This window comes from Aythya fuligula, chromosome 13, assembly GCF_009819795.1.
Source record: "Aythya fuligula isolate bAytFul2 chromosome 13, bAytFul2.pri, whole genome shotgun sequence".
NCBI classification, from domain to species: Eukaryota; Metazoa; Chordata; class Aves; order Anseriformes; family Anatidae; genus Aythya; species Aythya fuligula.
This window is the reverse complement of record NC_045571.1, coordinates 4,999,446-5,013,219: the sequence shown is the minus strand read 5'-3', so window position 1 is coordinate 5,013,219 and position 13,774 is coordinate 4,999,446. Positions and strand designations below refer to the sequence as shown.

Here is a 13,774-nt window from a genome sequence, read left to right as displayed (position 1 = left end):
GGTGAGGCAAGGTGTGCTGCAGGGTGTGTTGCAGGGTGCTGTGCAGAGGCAGCTTGCTTCTTTATGGCCGTTGTAGTGCTGTTAGTCCAACGCCTGCTGGAGCTCTCCATTCCCAACAGTTTGGGGTTTTTTTGCATGCTTAAGAACAGCTATACACGTGCAAATGTATCTGGGTTGATGAAACCCATATGTTAGATGCATAATTTAGGGGGCAAGCAGAAATATACCTGGATTCTGGCAGTGCTTACCCATGGATTTGTACCCCAAGCCTTTCCCCACACCTACCCATGAACAAAGACACACCAGAGTTTGTGCATAAGCCACCACGCCGCTTAGTAAGCAAACATGAAAGAGAAAGCAAAGCAGGGCTTGGATGAGGGAGAGAATTATCTAAGAAATACACCAGTAGGTGTAGAATAGATAATCACTGGCTTTAGGTTAAAAACTCCTCGTCATGCTAATGCAGAGCCTTTCTGCAGGCGAGACTGCTGCGGTTGCCCACTGAGCCAACCACCTCGTTACTGCCCTACTAAACCCAAACGCAGCTGGCATGGCAGAGGTGACTGAACAGCCCCGAGGGGTTCAAGCACCGATGGAGGCAGCTGCTGCAGATAGGATCTAGCTGAGACGTGAGCCAAGTGAACGAGAATCATTCCTTCAGCTGCCTTCAGGGGCACAGCACGTAAGACGGCCACTGTGCCCACTGCGCATAGGGTGGGAGAGTTCTCGGCTGAGGAATATCCCCCACCACATCCTACACCCCAAATCCGAGGCGTGCTGGGGCCAATGCCAGCAGCCTTAGAAGCACAAAGCAGCTGCTTTCAAAACAGCGGAAGGTGGGGTGACACTTACAGGGTGGCACTCGCAGGATGACACCTACCACCCTTTCAGTCGATGCAGGGGAAACAGGAGAGAAAAAGAGAGACTTCAAAATTGCTTCAATCTCTGAGTGCCGTGCCCGTAATTACCTATTACCCCACGCTCACTGCATTGCAACGCACTCTGAAAGAAATGATGGGGAGGCATTTTTAGCCAGCCCCTCAAGTTTTAAGAAAATAATTGCTTAAACCTCATAAATACTAATTATTTCAATTGATGAATCATTTTGACTCATTCTAGGTTTCAAGTAATATTTAATAGTGCCATGCAGTAAAGTAATTGCGGAATTAGGAATTCATTTGTCACTCATGTGTGTTCTTATTTTAATTAGATCAAGTTAAAATTATTATTTCTTTTCTGGAAGGATAATTTAAATGACATTCAACGTGTTCATCATTTCACCGAGAAAAATCTAATTTTCAAAGATCATAATCAAACTTACTTTGTCCCCAAACTCTTTCAAACAAACACAAACACAAACACAAGAAGTCCCTCTCCCCAGGTGTGTGAGGCTTTGTTCCGTCTGCTCAGAAAGCATAACACTTGAGCAACCTTTCACACTGAACTTGAGTCATTTTTTCTGAGTGAAAATTACACATTTGAGCTCAGTCCAAACATGCAGAACAAAGGATTTGAGGCTGCAAAGAAAAATGTCTGAGACCATGAAAAATGTGCTTCTGTCTCCGGGGAATTTTGCAAAATTATTTTTATGATCAGAAATAATTTAGTGGTGGGAAATGAGATGCTAGTTACATGGAAATGCAACATTAGTGCCAATAATTTGTCCTGTGAATTGCCCGTACACCCCCAGATCTCCCAACACTTGCTCAGTGATACATTGCATAACGCGGGGCTGGAAGCCCTGCTTCCACTTTGCAGATGAGGATTTGTTTTTGAGAGTCTGAAAAACCGTCCTGCCCGCTCCCTTCTTCATCTTCTCCATCACAAAAAGCCAACCCCTCGCCCTGTCTGCGGGGCTGAAGGAGTGAGGAGTTCATTTCTGGAGCCTGGTGGGACAGCACCTGCAGGCAGAGGGGGGAACAACTCAACCAAAAGGGATCAAACCCACAGAACAGAACGCAACGGCACCACCAAGCCAATCCTGCCATCTCCTTGTTGTTTCTGTGGTGTGATTCTCTAAGGGAAATACTAATCGAGACCCAATCCAGGTTCCTTAAAGCAGTGAATGTTTTACTATAGAATGGGAGTTAGGATATGGCTGAACCAGCTACAGTCAACGCTGCTTTCATCTGGTGGAGAAGGAAATGCTGATGGATTTCCAGGCACCGATGAGGTCAGAAGCTCTTTCAGGGGCTGACCTGGCAGCCATGAGAAATGGAAAGCGAGGATCCCACCGAGACGTGGGATCAGAGTGGTCAGTCCTCTTGCAAGAGTAGCAGGCCGGGAGGGGAAAAAAATAGGAAAAAAGAAAAAAAAAAGAGGGAAAGGGCTCAAGATTGATGAGGTGGGCAGCAGCTCCTGTTTATATATCTGGGGCCTCCTTGACAGCAGAAAAAATAAGTTAGCCCAAAAAATAGAAATCTAATCTGCATTCACTTCCCAACTTGTCAAAAGCCCTCAGCGTAAGGCAGCAACAGAGGTGTTCCACAGAGGGACCCCAACCAATAAATCTGTTTGATTTCCTGTTATGAGAAGCAGACAAAGAGATATGGCCAGGGATGGGCAGAGCTGTCTGCACAAGGGAAGAGCCTGTGCTTTCACCCCAATCTCAAACCCACCCTCTCCGAGGTTACGAAAAGTTCAGTTCACTTTGGGGATTTTTTAACATTATTTCTCATTTTCGCATGTTCCCGTGGGAGCTGGAAGTCGATGGGACAAAGCATTGCCCTGCTGCTGGCCACAAGCAGCCCTGCAAGTGTCACACATAAGTTGGCTCTTGTGGGATTTCCAGCCCCAGGGTGTGATCTTGCAGTCCCTGCGGATGCGAATAGCGCAGTGACATTTTTCATGGCTTTGCTGTTTCTGCGGCGAGGATGTCTTGGCATTATTCTACAAGGGGTTTCTCCCTGCCCCTTCTTCCCTGCATCCTCCTCCCCCTCACCCAGTGCATGCTACAGGTAAACAGAAAAGGAAAGCAAAGTTTTCAGATCAAAAGGACAGCTTTGCACAGACCCTGCGGAGAACCATGCACAGTGATAACAACGCTGCAGAGCAGCAGCTGTTTGATAAAGTTCCTCTCAGGAGGTGACACCAGAAGTTGAATGCAATTTTGCCCACGGTACACACAGTGACAGCCCGATCCTGCAGTCCCCAGCCGATGGCTGTTCATGGCACACCATTTCTAGAAGTGCAGCAGGCCCACGATGGCACTTGAAGGCAATTAGGATGAACGAGGCAGTGTTTTGATGTATTTTCTAAACCATCCGAACTGGTGCCCGTGTTCCTGTGTGCGTGTGCTTTCAGTATTGCTGGTAATTGCCCTACAACTTCAGCCTCACTAAATCATCACTGGTAGTGGTGACAGCAAAGGGTTTCAAAACCTTTGATGGAAGCAGGCCCACAACCACAGATGTAAACTTGCTCTTTTGGGTTTATTTTGTTGATGTTGTGTTGTTTTTTCTTCAGAGAGACCCAAGATCTACGAAAAGGAAACTGATTTCGATAAGATTGAGCGGGTGGAATTAAGAAGCAAACACAAGATCCAGTGCACTGTAAGCGGGAATCCTGACCCGAAGATCGAGTGGAAGTGGCAGCCCTGCAGCCCCACAGACACCCTGTAAGTGCCCACTCGGGGAGCTCTCGCCTAAAGGTGAACACAATGCCAAGCAGCCTGGTGCTTTCAAGCCAGCTTTTCTTTCCAGTCTGTCTTATTTCTTTCAATTAAAAATCGCAAGCAGTGCTTCCCTGCCCAAAGATTGCAGGGTTATGAGCCCCACAGGTTTCTGTTGCTTATGATCTTTTTGCAGTTACAAGCACCTTCTGTAACATCCAAATCATCAAATGAGTTGAAAGTGACTGAAGAGCAGACCTGAATGTTCTTTAACCAACAAGCAATGTCCCTCTGACTTACCACCACCTTTCCTTGCACCTCCTGGGTGCAGCCCACACAGAGGCTCTTTGTGCAGAGGTTACACGCATCTTTTGCCTCTAAGAGCTATCGTCAGGCAAACCTGCCAAAGACTTGGGCTCCTTTAGTTGCCACGTGGACTTTTTGCTGCTTCAGAGCGCACACTGATCGCTGTCTCCTGTGGAAGCACCTGCACTGCCCAAGGTGCCGGGGGTACCAGGCCTTCACGCCGTACTGGGGGCCCTTTGCTGGGGGTCTGGAGTTGGCCTCAGGTGTCAAGAAACAGAAGGAAGTGACTGGGTCAAAACTGTCAGGAAGGAAGGAGGCAAGTTAAAATAAAAGAAGCCTTTTGAGATTCACCTCATACAAGCAGACGCTTTCTTTCCTCTTGCTGTGTAAGCAGGGTGGCCTGTGGGGAGAGGTGAGCTCAGCTCTAAGCGGGGAGCAGCAGGGGCTGCAGAGGAGCCAGGTGTAAGCATTGCCCTGCCATCAGACAGGGAAAAGCCACAAAAAGAAGCTCCTCTCCCAGGCTCCCTACAGCAGCGGTTGCAAAAAGGTTAGGTGATGTCTCAGGTTGGGTCGAAGAAAGGACCCGATGTCCTTCCACAGGGGAAGCAGCCTGTTACCTCGTTCAGCACCTGGCCAGGAGTTACACTGCACCTTTGGGAATCACAAGGCAGAGATTTGCAGGCTTAGGTAGGGCGGCTGGCATCAAGGCACACAAGCCCGAGCTGCTTCTTCGGAGGTGTTTGACCAGAGCAGGGAGGAAATACCCTAAGGAAACATCGTGCAGTCATAGGAAAGCCACAGAGATGACATGAAATCTTTTCCAGACCTTTCTGTCCAGGGAGAGAAAAGCGCTCGTGAACACTGAATTACGCCAGTTTCAAACCAGGGACCTGGTAGCAGAAGACCTCGTATAACCCTTGTTCCAGCTCTCTGACTCTCTGATCTTATCAATTTAAATACAATTGCAGAGTGGCGTCTACCTCTTCTGGCCCCCGGGGCAGCCTTATCTTTTTCCAGCAGAAGCTGTAGGAGGATTCCTGTGGGAAATGACACAGCCCCCATTTCCTCCTGTTGTCTCACTTCCTCTCTCGCTCTCTTTCTCTCCCCCCTCCTCACTGGTGCACTTTGAATCCCCAGCCCCGATCATTGTTCCTTAGAGCTGGGATGTGATTTGCTTCCGCTGAGTTTTTTCCCTTCACCCTCCAGCCGGCACTGTGCCCTGCAGGAAGTCTCCCAGGGCATCTTCTAAGGAGGCTGTTTGGGGAGCTGGGAGCTGGGTGTGAATCCTGTGTCTTGTGCATATTTGGCTGAGGCCCGGCTGGGTTACAGACTCGTTTTCTGCAGTAGCAGCCCTTGCACATCACCTACAGAAGTCTATGTGCATTTTCCCTCCTACAATCCTAATTTGCTGCTGTGGGCTCCGAGGCTGCTGGGACTGGAGGTGATAAGGATGCTTTTTTTCTGCCGTGCATCGCGATGCCTTGCACAACATCCAACTGCAGCTGGTTGTGGAACTGAATTGACTTCACCAGCTTGTTCTCACAGGGTCCCAGTTCCCAATGCCTACCCTGGACTGGAAATTTGAAAATAAGAAATTTCCTGGAGTGGCACAGCTGGCAGTGCCCTCAGCCAGCATCCCTGGGGCTCCAGCCTGCCGAAGACTTTGTGCTCCTAAGCTAGGGAAGGCTGGTGGATGTGCTGAGTTATTTAAAGGGTTGGCATTAAAGAAGACAGAAAAGCCTTTTACCTTGGGTGGTGCAGATACACCTTGCAGCATGACAGCCTGCATTTTATGTCAGAGGGCTCAGCAGCCAGCCAGCCATGCTCAGTGACACCCATCCCCGCACACTGTGTTGAATGCCTGCCATTCTGAAGCTTGAAATGCACTGCAAGTGCTCGAAAGAGCCCTTAAAGAGCCATAGCTGCATTGAGCTGCAGTATCACCCTTATTAGCCCCATTAAATAAGCGTGGTATTATTAAGTGTCCAGTATTTTCTTTTTTCTCAGTCTTCAGAATGCCTGGGGGTTTTCCTGGCTGCTCGTGCATTGATCTTTGGCCACCTTCATGGAGGTGGCTCCCAAATACCTTTAAAATGCTGTGATGAAGGAATACAGCGCTTTTAGAAAGCGGTAATGATCTCTATCAGGAAGAGCTTTTAGAAGTTTTGAAGACCTAAGACTGTCACTTAAGAATGCCATTCTTTCATTTTAATCATGCCTCCTCGGGTTATCTGCAGTGAGCTGTGTTCTTGAACATCACCTCTGCTTTTCCACCTCCAGGTGCAACCCTGATGGGCAAAAAATTCTGGTTCAGGAGAACACGATCGTAGGCAACAAGATCAAGAGCATTGAAAATATGACCATGAAGCACGGGGATAAAAGGAAGGTATGTGTGTGACGGAGAGCTGAGCACTGATGTCACGGCCTAGCAGTGGGCTTTACGGAGGGGATGCTGCGCTCACACAGCGCTCTCCCCACGGTTCCCAAGCTGCTGCTGGCTGTTAGCATGCTTGAAATTCCACGGCCCTGGGATCATTTTCAGATCTCTGCTGTTTATAAATGCTGGGATTCTGGCAATGATGTCACTTACCCTGTTTAAAACTCTCCAAAGAGTTCTGGGTCAAAAACCTCTCTGTCTCCCTCAGCCTTGCGGAAGTGTAAGACGGCTTCAGTGCAAGAGGGGTCCTGTGAAGCGCACCCAGCTGATAAGGGCATCAGGTTCATTAAGATGCTCTGCTCTTAGCACTTTGTACTACCCAGCCTTGCCTGCTCTCCCAGTAGCAGGACTTAAACAACTGGGTAATTTAAGAGGCCTACCATGGCCAGAGATAGCTGGGCTGATGTTCAGTGTCTGAATGCCCGTGGCACCTGCCTGTTTCAGTGGGAGGTGTGGACGGTTCCTTTCCCATTTAGGTCCCCAACCACGTTACCGAGCCGAGGAGGGCAGCAAGGCCTCCTTCCTTCTCCACCTCCCTGCCTGCTTCTCCTTCCAAACTGATCGTGCCGGAGCACGCTTCCTGCACGAACTGCAAAGATCCCAGCCATGAATTATCTGTTAAAGGCCTCGGGGACCTGCAGTGACACGGGGTGATGCTGAGTGATACCGTTTACACACGTCCATGCTAACCCTTGAGAAAGTTCCAGAAGCTTTCCTGCTCTAGATTCACAGACTTTGGCTATGCCTTGCAGAAGGGGCCGTGGTCCTGCTCAGAGAGCTGATGTACCCCGGTTGGACTTACAGACATTGGTGGCTGGAGGAGTGGTTTTGCAGCCACCCGTGGTTTGAGGCGGGCGATTCAGATTCGTGCTGACACCTGCAAGGTGCTGAGTGCTGCAGGTCGGATCCTGGTGTACCTTTAAGCATGTGATAATTCTTGGGGTACTCACATGCTTAAAATTAAGCACAAAGCTAAAGTGCTTTTCTGGACCAGGCCCAAACTAAATCAGCATCTGGCAGGATCAGTGCCTAAGCCATCTGCTCTTTCTCATGGAGACTTTCCAGTTCTAAACATAATCTAAAACAGAGCTCAGAAACATGGAGGTTGGGCTGGGAAGATGAAAATTGGTGTTCACTTTTCACTCTGGAGTTGTCCCATTGCTGGAAGATATCTAGAAATTGGATTTACTTAGATACTATAGTGCCCCATAAGGTCTGTCTTTAATGTACTCTCTAAGATTTGGGGATCTTAGGTACAAACAACTATCTCCAGAGCTCCAATTGCACAAACTGGAGGTCGGTGACATGTACCTACACACTTTCTCCCTTTTCTGAACCTTTCTGTTTGCTGCATGGCTAGACAAGAGTTTAGTGGCTTTTGTGGCTCCTGTTGCTCTCCATCTATGCAGCCTGTCAAAATACATGATCTAAGAACTTTATGTCTGATGATCAGTCTTAAATTTATGTTAGTTCCCACATGAAAGTGAAGAGTTTCACCATTGCTGTGACTCAAAAACTATCTGTTGGCTGCTGGATTGTCCCACATCCCGGGATAGCAAGACACCTTGACCGAAATTTAAAACGTTTATCTGTCTTTATTTTATGCTTATGCCTATGTATGTCCCTCCCGTTTCTTCTTTTCCCAACATTGCTAAGGTAAATACGTAACAGGGTGAAATATGTGTTTGATCCCAGGCTTACAGATGGCATTTGGCTGCAGTCCCTATGAGTGAGGTGCTTTAGGGGTGCCACAGAGCTCCTGGATTCAGTGCAGCACTCCAAATGCATTCTTGCTCCATATTGGTGCATGATTAGGGGCTTCGCCGCTTTCCCCTATCCCCTGATTTCCCCAGAAAGCATAAAAGCAGGCACAGCAATCCAAGGAGAAACAGTGCTCCGCTGCCCCAGGGGACACCCCAGCACCTCCGCACGGGTGGCTCCCGACATCACCCACGTGCCCGTGCTGGGCGAGGGGAGGCACCGCTGGGGTAGGTGCTCTGTGGGAATGGGGGCCACGAGGGAACCTCGGTCCAAGGACCCCAAGGTCCTGCAAAGGACTCCTCGTGTTCCCTAAGAGCTTTGCTGCTGCTTACCCCTCGAGGACCACAAACAGCCCTGAGGCTGCTGGTCCGCATCGCACAGCTACCTCTGCCCCTTCCTTAGGCTCCAGGCATCCTGAAGTACTCCGTTTTTAGACATGTTCAAAAGCTCAGCCCACACCCTTCAACTTAAGCTTTTACATATTTCGTTATTAAAGTTTCATAACAATACTTCTTTACAAGTTACATAATTTTACGATTTATAATATATTCATTATTTTCATCTCCTGCTGATCCAGTGGTTGAAAACACATTCTGAGGTGTTCCTAATAATTCTTATGTCCTGATTAAGATTTATTCAAAGTAATAAAACTAGACTTTATGAATCTCAGATTTCGGCACTTTGTCTCCCCGCTTGCATTAGCAGACAATTCCTCTCCTTCCCTCTTTCTGAAGTCCAGGGCTATCTTTGTTAAGTGGAGCCTTTGGATAATAGAATATAATTCAAAAAAGATAGTGATGAAATCCCATAGCCTTCAGACTTTTCCTTGCTTTTTATCAGTCGTTATTCCCACCAGAAAATAAATAGACAGGAAACAACCCAATCTGTTCCCACTATGCCCTAGCAAGTAATTCATCTGCATTGACTAGCCACATGAAATAATAAAGACGTTGGAGTCTGACTGAGCGTGGCTTTTATTGGCAGTGTTATGAGGCTGGGATTAGCTGAGATTGGTTATTTTTCCTGTGTGATTTGAGTCTGTCCGACAATAGCTGGAGTCTCAGAGCAGAAGGTGGAATTTACCTGGTCGCTAGGATTTCATCTGTAGCTCAGCGTCCCTCCAGGTTGCCCTCCGAGAACTGTAGTGACACGTTTGTTCACTGACATTTGAGAAAATGCATAAACTTTTTAGAGCTGCTCAGACTATGGGAATGAATCCCCAGAAATTCCCAGATCCAGAGTCTTGCTTAAAAGCAAGCTTGCAGAGGCAGCAAGCAGGGCTTTTTCCAGCAGCGCAGGCTCACACCGAGATCTTCAGGCATCTGTTTGATGGAAGCGGCATGTACGATTGGATTGAGGTCTCTCGTCATATTTGCCATAGTGATTATTCCACTGTTAGTCCAAGATAGAGAGATGAATTCACCCCCTCCTGTCATCCTAAAGGCTGTCTCATTCCCAAAGGAAAGCACGTGGTTATCACTAACAGTATGAAGTAGTTCATGGACATTTTGCTCAAATGCTGGTTGCAGCAATGACATCGTGCCAGCTTCATGTGCCTGGCAGTTTTAAGTCAACACTGAAGTTTTCACTCTGTGATTTAAACTGCTGTGTAGCTACCTCTGAAGACTGCTTTTTAATGCCAGCTGAAACACCCTTGTTTGCATGAATTGCTTGCATTTCCTCCTCACGTTGCAAGGCGCTAGCTTGCTATTTTATTTTCTTTCCTGTTAGTAAACTGGTCTTATTGCTTTGAGCTTGGGAGAAGGGAAGAAAAGCACAGTAAGAGCTATACAGAATTCAGCCCTCCTTGAAGGTTTCTTTCCACCTCTCTTTCTTCTCCCTCATGTCTATATGAGAGCGTGGCCTGGCCACGTGCATGTTCTTGCAGTGAAACGCGTGAATCAATGTTGCTGGGGAAATTGATAACCACTGCAGAAAGTGACCCCAAAATGTCAGGCTTAAGCCTCGCGGAGGAACAAAAGGATGATATCAGAGCAGTGGGGTGGGTTTGGTGACGAGCATGTGAACAGCTCAGCAGTGCTGTTTAAATGTCACCCTGCGTGGGTGCCGGTTTGACTGAGCTCCCACAAACTTGCAGGGGAAGGTGAGCTGCCTCTGGGGGTTTGAACGAAGCATCCCCGATGTGGGAGACTTACCCAGATGTTTCAAGCACAGGAGCACACGGCCCCGAATGTCCTGGGCAAGTCTTCTGGGGAAGCCAGGCTGGCAGCAGGGACTGCAGAGAGGGCCCTCTGTCCTCCCCAGCCTCTGCGATTCACGACTGCCACGACTTGGGTGCGAGGGGAAGGCACGGGGCGGTCATTGCTCGAGGCTGGCCAGCACCTGCCTGGAGAGTGCTCAGTCCATCCGTACTAGAAATGTGCACCAGGAACTCAAGAGGAACCTCAGAGCTCCGGTTTTGCTCACTTTTCTGCCCCGTTCAGCACCTCTCCCATCGCACAGCTCTGCCGTTCTCTGAGGGAGGTAACCGTTCGCCTTCTGCAGGGAGACAAACTCCCACGGCCAGGGAGCAGAGCAAACCCTGCAAGCTCCCATTCAGCCGACAGACTGCTCTTATCACTTGTCCTCAGTCCATCCTTTAGCATGTTTTGAATGGATGAATAAAATCATGGATCGGAATTGTCAGGCTATAAAAATAAGTGCTGTTCTCTGCCATTCAAGCAGACGGATTGGGAGCTAGCTGAATATTTCCTTGCAAGGTCTCTAGTCAAGTTCCTATTAATTACATCTCCCTCTAGCCACCTCCACCCCAGCTCTGCCGGAGTTAGACAGCTGAGAAGTTTTCCACCCACTTTTTTACTCCTCATCCTCGCCCACATACAGCTAACGAAGTGAAAGAGAGAATTGTTAACGAGGGCTGTTGGAGGGAGGGATTAGACAAAGGGAAGAGAAAGCAAGGAATATCAAGAGAGATTAATTCATGCTGGCTCCAGCTTGAAAACAAGGCCCTGCTGCTCTGTCCTTACTACAAGATGTCTTAAAACACTCATGGTACGGGGCTGTGGAATGTTATTTGGCTGCTTCGGAAGTGGCTTGTTTTTATCAGCTGGGGAGCATGGCAGCGAGGCACACGGACTTCATTGAGCTCCTCCATTACGGTTCTCTCAGCAGCACTGTCTGTTTACTTGCCATTGCTGCTCTTCAGAGATCAGGCGTTTTATTTCTTTTCTTACTGAGTTTTAAATCCAGTTTGTTCTTTTACAGTAATTATTTATTAGCTAATAAGCCCTTCCTCGGGCTTGCAGTATTGGGTGGCCTTTAGGTTAAGTAATAGGAAATGGAGCCCTTTACTTCCAAATTCAACACAGGCAATCAAAACTGGTTGTTGTCTGAAGGATGTTTGGCGTTTGGCATGCAGTGAGCTCACAGGATCTCAGGCCAGCTCCCACTAGGAAGATGTCTAGACGTCACATGCCAATAAATTGTTATTAATTCCACTGGTTCCAGCGCAGCCCACACAGAAATGAAGGACTGAACAGCCCCAGAGCTCATGCTGCCACCTGGGGCTGGAGTGCATTGGCAGGGGTTAAAGTGTCAGTCGGGCTGAGCTGCTCTCGACTGGGATATTGGGTGGAAGGCAGAGCCACTCCTGGCTCTGAATCCAGGGATGGAAAGCTCTTTGCCAGCTGCATGGACTAAGCACGTGAAGTAGGTTAACTCCTCACATTTTTTTTTGCCATGCTAAAGGTCCCCAAATGCTGGGACTATGCCACGCCACTGAGAGAGGTAATCCTGCTCACAGTTTTCACTGGTAATAATAGGAAAAGATTCCTACGCTCAGTTGGTCGAGTTCAAACTGTTTTCCCATTCAACTCAACAACCCCTTATCCCTACCTGCCATTACAACCAAGTACAGACAAATGTCACAGAGATAATGTTTGTTCAGCTTGGATTGTCTACAGAACCAGGTGATGAACTGCCAGCACATTTGCATTGTGAATATTAGGGTTTTTTTAACATCTGGATTACTAGGGGCTACTTTTCGAAGCGATATCCTTGCCTGATTTGTCCAGATACTTCCAAAAGCAGCCACTACTGCTGCCTTCCTAAATGTTTCTTTCAGGTTTGTTCTGGTAAAAGTCAGAACCGTGTGGTTTTATGAAGGGGAAGAAAATTGGGATGCCCGTTGGTATTACACGTTTGTGTTCCAAAGCATCAGACTCTTGAGGATTAAAGCAGGGTTAGGGCAGTTTGGCAGCTGAGGGCTTTACTCGAGATGCTGCAAAGATAACTGGGCTCCCAGTCTCAGGGATTTACCCAGGAGCACACAGACAGAACAAAAAGCTGATGCATGCTGATTTCAAATTTTCATTCATTTTCTTACAAAAAAATCACTCCATTCCCTTCTGGCTCTGAGATCCCACACTGGTTTCTGCTGGCTGCTGCTGCTTTGCTCCCAGTTTGGCAGGAAGGTGAGAGCAAACCGAGCTCCCTCTTGTGCTCGGGTGCGTGTGCAACGCGTATCCCAGCACAGAGCAGGGTGTGAGCACACAAACAAGAGATCTCCTTTATCTCTTTTCCACAGTGAATTTTTCCCAAGATACTGCCCACAGACCAGGCTTGTTTCCTTCCACCATTTTAAGATCTTTTTCACCTTCCCACCTAGCTACTTTTGAGCTTAGCTAGGACGAGGTCCTGGTACAGCTATCTGGCTCTTTTGCTTTTTTCCCTGCTCCCATGTCAGACTTCTCTCGACCTACATAGCTGGAGCTGTTGGCATCTGCGTGTGGTGTGTGTGCATGAGCGTGTGGGTGCATTCACCTCTGGGCCACCAAATGCAGCTTGGGGCATTGCAACCGTTTTTAGAAGAGTCACAGTATCACCCCTAAAACTTTGGCCATAGTCCAAAATGGATAACTACATTCCCCTTTATGATTTTAACTGGCTCTACAGTATTATTCTTGACTTTCCATCTAGAGCTGTCACTTTGCAAGACTAATAGCTGTTAAAAAGCTGTCCAAATTTATCCTCTTCTGCCCTTGGAGAATCAGTTTCAGCTCGTACATTTATAGTGGCTTTTTCTATTCTCAAACATAAAATTGTTAGATCAAGTGATCACAAGAAGAAAGATCTTTCTCGTGATTCAGCAGTAGTTCAAAAAGCAGTGTCTAGGGCTCGAAGTCAGGGGGCAGTGCTCTGAACATGTGCTTGTTACTAACCTGGGGCGTTAGGCCCACTGCTACGGGAATAGAAAAAGGAAGAGGAGTAAACTGCCTGCCTGCGTGATTCAGTACCCACGTTAGAGCTATTTTCACATCACAAATAAAGCAGAACTGCACAGCTCTTTCTTTGGTGGACACCAGAGGGAGCTGGGTTTTCTGGTCTTTTCACCCCTAAATTTGGGTTGTTCCCATTTTTGGTTAATTTCTGTGTTTTGTAACCATGAAAAGTGGATACTTTTCCACTTACCCACTATTCTGCTGAGGTGAAAAGAAAAACACTCCCCTTTAGAAAGTAAAATGCATATGGGATCAAAACCTTTGAAACTCATTTCCCTACAGGATTTAAAGTGCCAAAGCTCAGAAAATCTGAAATAACTCTCTGATAATACACCCTGCACAGCAATAGACACATCCACGGTGCAGCTTTATAAGGAGCAAAGGAATGTCTTGTGTGAGTTTAGTTTGGGATATTAAAAA

At 47.7% G+C, this 13,774-nt stretch overlaps 1 protein-coding gene across 2 annotated transcripts in view; it reads left to right on the top strand.

Annotated features, from left to right (window-relative positions):
- LOC116494267 (vascular endothelial growth factor receptor kdr-like) overlaps window positions 1–13,774 on the top strand; it is a 131,503-nt gene that overhangs the window by 70,431 nt on the left and 47,298 nt on the right. For both annotated transcript variants that reach the window (XM_032196039.1, XM_032196038.1), the window contains exons 10-11: window positions 3,466–3,616; window positions 6,197–6,302. In XM_032196039.1, coding sequence (XP_032051930.1) covers window positions 3,466–3,616; window positions 6,197–6,302 — 257 coding nt within the window. The remainder of the gene's footprint in view (window positions 1–3,465; window positions 3,617–6,196; window positions 6,303–13,774) is intronic.